Source organism: Sinocyclocheilus grahami, unplaced genomic scaffold, assembly GCF_001515645.1.
Source record: "Sinocyclocheilus grahami isolate Dianchi unplaced genomic scaffold, SAMN03320097.WGS_v1.1 scaffold483.1, whole genome shotgun sequence".
Lineage (NCBI taxonomy): Eukaryota > Metazoa > Chordata > Actinopteri > Cypriniformes > Cyprinidae > Sinocyclocheilus > Sinocyclocheilus grahami.
The window spans coordinates 114,563-123,409 of record NW_015505662.1 but is presented as its reverse complement, the minus strand read 5'-3'; the positions used below and the strand labels follow the sequence as shown (position 1 = coordinate 123,409).

At 34.8% G+C, this 8,847-nt stretch overlaps 1 protein-coding gene across 1 annotated transcript; it reads left to right on the top strand.

Annotated features, from left to right (window-relative positions):
- Positions 1 to 706: 706 nt before the first annotated feature.
- LOC107553851 (MOB kinase activator 2-like) lies at positions 707 to 6,237 on the top strand. The gene is made up of 3 exons (XM_016236166.1): positions 707 to 794; positions 3,816 to 3,940; positions 4,941 to 6,237. The coding sequence occupies exons 1-3, from the start codon at positions 778 to 780 to the stop codon at positions 5,210 to 5,212; spliced, it is 414 nt and encodes a 137-aa protein (XP_016091652.1). The 5' UTR covers positions 707 to 777; the 3' UTR covers positions 5,213 to 6,237.
- Positions 6,238 to 8,847: the final 2,610 nt, after the last annotated feature.

The following is an 8,847-nucleotide window of genomic DNA, read 5'->3' as shown; positions in this document are numbered from 1 at the left end:
AGTGTCTCACACGGCTCCGGGGGGTGAACAAAGGCCTTCTGTAGCGAATCGATGCTTTTTTGTAAGAAAAATATCCATATTCAAAACGTAATAATCATTTTAATCTAGCTTACGCCAACAGTCCTACATGGAAGCAGTTCCGGGCGGATGACGTATGAGCTCGGCGTTGCGCATGCGCTGCTCAGAAGTGACGCACGCGGAAGCGCAGGGGAGAGATCAAAACAAAACAACGATCAAGAATTAGAAGTACAAAACGAGGATTTGTAAAGAAGAATGTTGGAGGATTTCGATATAAGCCAAGAGGAGACTGGTTTTCCTTTGCTAAAGTAAGGAAACTTTGCTTCCTTTGCTCCTGTAAACAAACGTTGGTTTTCACGAGACTCACCGGCGCATGCGCAACGCTGAACTCATATGTCATCCGCCCGGAGCTGAACTAACCCTTTAAGCTGGTTGATTGGACCAGCTGACCATCTTAAAACAGCTAAGACCAGCCAAGCAGCATAGCTGGTTTTGTCAGTTGTTAAACTTCACGCCATGAGCGTGACTGTGACATCTTAAAACGCTGCCTTCATAGGGAGCTTATTTGGTTTTGGAACAGAGCCATTGTCTTCAGCTTTATTTATTCTGAAATATCCGTGAAAGACTTTTCATAACTTTTTGAATGTCACCTTTTAAAACTTTTTTCTTTTGTTCTTTGCAGCAACAACCTTCTTCAATCTGATAAATCTGCAGTATAGCACAATCTCAGAGTTTTGCACTGGGGACACATGTCAAGCCATGACGGCCTGCAACACGTGAGTTTCCCTTTCTCTTTCTTTCTATTGCCTGTCTTTCTTGCTCTTTCTTCCTCCAGATATGTCCTGGGTTGAGAACCAGAACCCTCTTCTCACGAGAACTGCTTCTGGATCAGATATTTCTCCTATTCGCAATATTTTTGCATTTTAAGATCAGATCCCAGATCAGCACACTAGCTTTGGATGAATCTGGGTTTGTGGGTCTGATTGGGGTTAATGCATGACTGGAATGAAAGCTGACACACATCTTACTGAAGCCAGTGCTTGTTTGGCTTTCAGATGCGTTTTGAACGAGAGAATACAAGGGAGCTATTCTCAGAATGAGGGGTTTTGTAAGTCTGTTCGAGGTGGAACCAATTAAATGACCTTAAATGCCTATAGTTGAATGTTCTCTCAGGCTGTTTGGGAAGATCAGAGGCCCGAACTAAAGATGAAAGAGATCAGTTATAAAATTACTTATGACAATATTTACCTTACAACTTTAGTCTCTTGACCAGCACTCATTATTTTTACCCATTTTTAAAAGTATTGTGTCATTTAAATTTCCCAGTATGTCAATTTTGCGCATTCCCCTACCTAAAATTGTATCAACTTCTCTATAATATATAGCAAGTATCCAGAAAACTTTGTATTTTTGCCTAATAACAATAATAATATTAAATAATTTATAATTCATAATAAGTATTATTATTATCATTATTATATAAAATGATTTAAATAATTTATAATACACACAATAATTAAAGTATTATTGTTGTTGTTCTGTTGTTAAAAATATAAGAATAAATATAAATGTAAAACAAATAAATAGAATATATTGTTATTAATAAAAATGTTTTATTAATATTACTTAAAATAAATATAAAATTAATTTACATTATTAATCAACAATAATTATTAGTTTATTCTGTAATAATATTTCAAAAATGTTTTTTGTTTATTTGAAGAATTTATAATGTTTCTATAACGAAGATTTGCTGTTTCCAAAGCAGCTGTCATTACCATCATACTAAGCATTTTAGAGAACTGAATTTCTATAAAATAGTTTAAACTTCATTTATGATGGAAATGATTACACCATAGTAAGGAATGTCATTGGCTTAGATTTTAAATTTTTTTTATGATATGAGAGCAGCTTTATTACCAAAACACTCAGTTTTTGAGTATACCGTCACATTACCTCATTACCATCACACACACTATTAATAATCCACCCTTATACATTATACCAAAATCCACTTGAAGGCTGATGAAACAGATTCAAGAAGTTTCATTTTCAGATTTCAAGCATTCAAAAAATGCCCGTAATTGTAGAATCTCCCTTCTACAAGTTAAACGGAAAGACGGGCCTCCATCTGTACATTCCCACAGCTTAACCGTGTTGACGTTACAATCGTTGCTCGACTCGTTCGCCCTGTTTGGCCGCAGTGAAGCCTGGGTGTGAGTCTCTAAAGACTGACCCTGTAGAACCAGAAGCATGACTATTCATGACAGATGTTAAAGGACGTGAATTACCAACACACAAAACGCTAACAATTACACGCTCACCTCCGGCATTCCACGCGGGACAAGGATGGGTGGGTGCGCTCATCAAAACACGAGCCTTATTTACCGTCACCGCGCCGCTCTGTCCATTGAGAAATCAATTACTGATCAAAAGACAAAAGACCTGATGTTCAGTTTGAGTTATAAATGTGGTCATATATGTTGAGGTATTACGCTTATGTGTGTTCAGTGGGTGTTTCTTGAAATACATACACTTCCATTTCCTATGAGTTGATTTTTATTGCATTTACATTTATTTTTCATCTTTTTCAAACTGTTTTAATGCCTAAATTTGATTCTTACCCTTGTCCCAGACAGATTTTCTCCATTAAACTATGAAAACTTTTTATTAAAAAAAATAATAAATAAAACTATAATCTGAAGTAACAGTTAAATTCAGTACTGATTTTGTAAATATTTATAACTTTTTTTAACTAATTATGACATCGTCATGTTGTCATTTACACCATGACCGAAATATTAATGTGTACATTTTTGCTAGTAAGAAAGCTTAATATGAAATGTGAGACTTGTGATGAAAAATAAAGGGGGGGAAAAATCAAGGTAAACCCCACTTGTGAACATAATATTTTGTAGTGTGAAAATTGTAACATTTTGAAAACATAAAAAAAAAAAAAAAAGGTTTTGCCATTTTATTCCAAAAATGTTTCAATGTTTTAATTTTCACAGTCTTTTAAACCAGATTTTTGTAAAAATTAATGAATGAAACAAACAATTAATAAATAGGATAAAATAAAAATTTTGAAATGTTTTTTCCACTAAAATTTGAAAAAGTGTCAAAAATGACAAAAGTATCAAAAAAGTTCAGAAAATCAATGTTAGTTTTTATTTTTAAACACTTGTTTCTATTGTACATATTGTGCTTAAACACCCACTCATGACTATGCATAACCATGTTTAGATTAGTAGGCCTTTTAATCTGAATATTTCATGTTTTATTGAAGAGTTTAATGCAGGTAGATTCAGTACTTGCACTTTTGTGTTTGGGCTTGGAATCCACTCTCAAATCTGTAACTCAAGCGTGTAGTTGGACGATATTTGAGAACACAGACACTCGCTAGCATTCAGCCCGATATTTACTCGTCTGTGTTTACGTGCTAATTGTGCTTTAGTTTACCGTGACGGTTCTTTCAGTTCAACGTTCAGCGATCTTTATTTCGTCCCGTTTGGTTTCATGTGTGGGCTGCTCATCCGTTGAATGATCAGCGTTGGTTTGCGGTCAGTGGCTCTCTGCTGTGAGGTCAGTTATGCGTTCAGTTTGCATTCCTAGAGATTTGTAATGTCTACAGCCCCTCGAACCCACGCTACCCTCCCAAACTCACTGTTACGATGGCCAGTCCTCCTTAAAATGCTGATAGGAGCTGTACGTTTTTAAACCATAAATTGTTCACTTTGTCCTGAAGTGCTCGAAATGTGAATACGTTAATTTTGACTCGTTGTCGTCTTCTTTTACAGCATATACTACTGGTATGACGAGAGGGGGAAGAAGACGAAGTGCACAGCACCTCAGTATGTTGACCTTGTCATGACTTTCGTGCAGAAATTAGTGACGGACGAAGATATCTTCCCCACAAAATACGGTGTGTATAATCACTGCCCTCTAGCAGTCATAATACAGAAGTACAAGAGTTTAGATTCAAGTTCCTTAGATCAGTGGCGCCCTCTAGTGTTCATAGAGGAGAATGAGTTTTGTGAATAGAATTTCTTCTGGCTCTCTTCTGGGTTCAACTCGTTAGGAAATGAAAATGAATTCAAAATTTGTGCCGGTTTGTTTTCAATTTAGTTTATTGCTGGTCATTTAAAGTAAATAATAACAAAAAAATAAATATTTTGGTTGAATTAATATACAAATTGGTGTTATTTTGTTTAACAAAGACTAAAACCATAAACAACGTATTACTTTATTAACTCAAATAAAATATTTACTTTTTATTTCAGCTACAACATTTGTCGTTTTCATTTTACTAAAATAACTAAATCTAAATGAATTAAACCTTAATAAAAAACATTAGAATAAAAACAGACACAACAAAATGACTAAAACTTGACTATTAAATTGAAAACTGAAAATATAAAAATAAAATGTAATTCAAAATATGAAACTCTAATAGTATATTAATAAAAGTAAAAATCATTGTAAATAATAATAATAATATAAATATTTTTTTTGTAATCCAAGATATTTGATCTTTAAAATAAAACATCAGTTAACAATTGATTTCATTACAAGCAATAAATTACATTATTCATTTCTTATTTAAACCTGATTATTTATTTTAATAATATATGTTTTTAATTACTTAAATTTTCATTCAATAAATGCAATGAAATTGAAAATGAATGACAAATAATACATGACTTTATTTTATTATTTCCACCTTTGTTGTAGTGTTTGAAAAGGCCTGCAAAATATTATAAATACCTTTTATTAAGGTTTTAGTGGGTAATCCTAGCATGTTGTAATAATAATCATTTTATTAAAGTGATTATAATAATTTATCGTTTTTATTTACTTTTAAATTCTTTTCATTAACAATCAGTGATAAATGCTGAATGATAAATATCTCGATTTCCTTTCAGGCAAAGACTTTCCCAACTCGTTCGAGTCTCTGGTGAAGAAGGTCTGCCGGTATCTGTTTCACGTGCTGGCTCACATCTACTGGGCTCACTTTAAAGAGACCGTGGCTCTGGAGCTGCAGGGACACTTGAACACACTGTACACACATTTCATCGTCTTCGTCAGAGAATTCAATCTGGTCGAGCCCAAGGAGACCTGCATCATGGACGACCTGTCGGAGGTGCTGTGCGCCCCCCTGCTGCCCCATACACACAATCATGTGACCGAGAGATGAGCCTCGAACTCGAGGAAGACGACGAAACGTGCGAGGCCTCTTTGGAAGGGCCCCTGCGTCACTATTTCTCACCGTGAGAACTGTTCAAAAGATGGGGCCGAAGGCCGGTGGTCTGCAGTTCTCATACCAGCACAGATTGGTGTGAATGTTTCCTACAGGAAAAAACAATCTGTCTACATTCTCATTTATACAGGAACAATTTATATTTTAATTTGCATTTTTATTATTACTTTTGCGCATTGCGCTCGCGGAGGTTTTCGTTTTCTTTTAGGGAATGGTGTTTCAGCTCGGCTCTCATCAGTGCCTTAGATTTGTAGCTACGGTATTGTCTGTTTATATGCAACAATGTCTAGAAAGTTATCATTGACCTCTGGTTCCCCCTTGTGGAGGGAGTGACGTCACACACACACCGACTGACTGTTTATGATCTCTGCAGCCTTATTTCACATAAAACTGTGCAAAATCTCTCTTTTTCATATTCTAGCCATCATTATCCATTTCTTTATGTTCTTTAAATCATTTACGATGGTTCTATATGTACTTATTAGCCTTTTAAGATGATGTATAGAGGGTTTGATGGTTTGAATGATGCTTTAGAGAAAGTCTGGACTTGCTTTGTAGGTTTCCAATAAGGATATCGGCGATGTCTGCTCGCTCAGAGAGACGCTGCATTGTTGCATGGCAGTTGACTTTGACTGTGTTGCATTGATGAGCACATCCTCAGCGTCGCAACTTTTAATTTTTAATTCACGTTTTTATTCTTAAGTTATCAGAGGTCATGGATATTGTGGCGGCCCACGTGTGTAGAAAATGCACGTTAATTTTCTGTTTCTCAAGAAATAGACTGTAACTATATAAGAAATCACAATAATTGCCTTTAGCGAGAGAGCATCTCTCCTCCTTATTTATGTTTACTTTTTTATCTATTTGCAGAGCTACTCAGTTCTTGCTTTCTTTTTATGTATTTTAATTATCTTAAGTTAAAAGCCACTTAATATTTTAAGCTCTGCGAAATATAATCAGATTAAAACAAGAAATGCCACGTTACCTCGGTGTGTTGTGTTTACTTCATTACTGAGACAAGAAAAAATCTGAAATGACAAACTTCCCTACTATACAGTAGGCAAAAAACAGTATGTGAAAAAAGAAATGCGTCCGAATTCACAGTAATCATAAAAGAGTAGGCAAAAAGTACCCGGTTCTGGGGTGATTCTGAAGTGTGCATATGATGGACACTTTACTATCCCATGAGGCCACAGGACAGGATTTAGGAATGGCAGTGAAGTGACACAGCTGGTGCTGGTAGGTCACGTGACAGGAACAACATGGTGACTGTAGTACATTCAGTTTAAGTTCATACTATTGAACACACATTCATACGACGTACTCTTTTTGCGGTCACGAAGTAATTACTAATTCAAAATAAGAGCATATTCAAGAGAGTATTCGATTTCGGACGCAACCAAGGTCCTACTTGTTAGTTCAGACTTGGAGCTTACAAATTTAAAGGTGCAGTAGTCATTTGGTGATAATTTTAAATGTTTTACACATTAATAAATATGTTGTGTTTTTGTGCAGCATCACCTCAATAGAATGGAAGCATGTTTCAGTCGTGGAATAATAATAATAATAATAAAGTCACAATTACCTTTTTAATTTTTATTGGACTTTGTTTCCTAAAACTCTGAACTCTAAAACTTCCTAGAATTCTGATTTCTTTTCTTGTAATTCTGACCTGTTTTCTCAGAATTTCAAGTGTTTATCTCACAATTCCTTTTTTTTTTCAAAACTGAGAGAAAAAGAGATGTGCAGTTAGCTTTATTTGTTATTCCGTGGCGGAAACAGGCTTCTGTAGAATGGTGCATGCACATGAGATGAAGACTGTATTTATAATAGTTTTCTATAAAACGTTTTGAATTATTTGTATGGTGCGGGTCGCCCCTCAGACTGCGCTTGTCGGAAGGAGGGACTTTGTAGAAAACGAAGCGTTTAAGAGAGGCGGGGCATAGAGGACCTTCAATAATGTACAGTATTTGAAAAATAATGTGTTTTTTGAACATTAAAGCATGTCAACATATTCTGTTGCACCAAATACACAAAATAATGATCTTTAAAAAAGCATCATATGACCCCTTTAAGGCAAATTGGTATCACTGGGCATTTTTCACGGTTTTTATTGTTAACTAAAATAACTAATTAACAAAAAATGTTTAATAGATTTAAGATATAAATATTAGATAAAAAAATTAAAACTTTAAAAACATTGAAATGTAGCCTTTGCAACTAACAGAAAAGCACTATAAAATAAACTGAATAAAAACCAATTTAACTTAGTCAAAAATGTATAAAACTGACAACGCGCACAACAAAATTATTTAAAACAAAACTCATATTAAATTGAAAACTGAAAATATAAAAATAAAATGTAATTCAAAATATGAAACTCTAATAGTATATTAATAAAAGTAAAAATCATTGTAAATAATAATAATAATATAAATATTTTTTTTGTAATCCAAGATATTTGATCTTTAAAATAAAACATCAGTTAACAATTGATTTCATTACAAGCAATAAATTACATTATTCATTTCTTATTTAAACCTGATTATTTATTTTAATAATATATGTTTTTAATTACTTAAATTTTCATTCAATAAATGCAATGAAATTGAAAATGAATGACAAATAATACATGACTTTATTTTATTATTTCCACCTTTGTTGTAGTGTTTGAAAAGGCCTGCAAAATATTATAAATACCTTTTATTAAGGTTTTAGTGGGTAATCCTAGCATGTTGTAATAATAATCATTTTATTAAAGTGATTATAATAATTTATCGTTTTTATTTACTTTTAAATTCTTTTCATTAACAATCAGTGATAAATGCTGAATGATAAATATCTCGATTTCCTTTCAGGCAAAGACTTTCCCAACTCGTTCGAGTCTCTGGTGAAGAAGGTCTGCCGGTATCTGTTTCACGTGCTGGCTCACATCTACTGGGCTCACTTTAAAGAGACCGTGGCTCTGGAGCTGCAGGGACACTTGAACACACTGTACACACATTTCATCGTCTTCGTCAGAGAATTCAATCTGGTCGAGCCCAAGGAGACCTGCATCATGGACGACCTGTCGGAGGTGCTGTGCGCCCCCCTGCTGCCCCATACACACAATCATGTGACCGAGAGATGAGCCTCGAACTCGAGGAAGACGACGAAACGTGCGAGGCCTCTTTGGAAGGGCCCCTGCGTCACTATTTCTCACCGTGAGAACTGTTCAAAAGATGGGGCCGAAGGCCGGTGGTCTGCAGTTCTCATACCAGCACAGATTGGTGTGAATGTTTCCTACAGGAAAAAACAATCTGTCTACATTCTCATTTATACAGGAACAATTTATATTTTAATTTGCATTTTTATTATTACTTTTGCGCATTGCGCTCGCGGAGGTTTTCGTTTTCTTTTAGGGAATGGTGTTTCAGCTCGGCTCTCATCAGTGCCTTAGATTTGTAGCTACGGTATTGTCTGTTTATATGCAACAATGTCTAGAAAGTTATCATTGACCTCTGGTTCCCCCTTGTGGAGGGAGTGACGTCACACACACACCGACTGACTGTTTATGATCTCTGCAGCCTTAT

Excerpts from the sequence above, each read along its gene's own strand:
- LOC107553851 (XM_016236166.1), top strand. Across the intron at positions 3,941-4,940 it reads TATCTTCCCCACAAAATACG|GCAAAGACTTTCCCAACTCG; the intron begins GTGTGTATAATC and ends ATTTCCTTTCAG.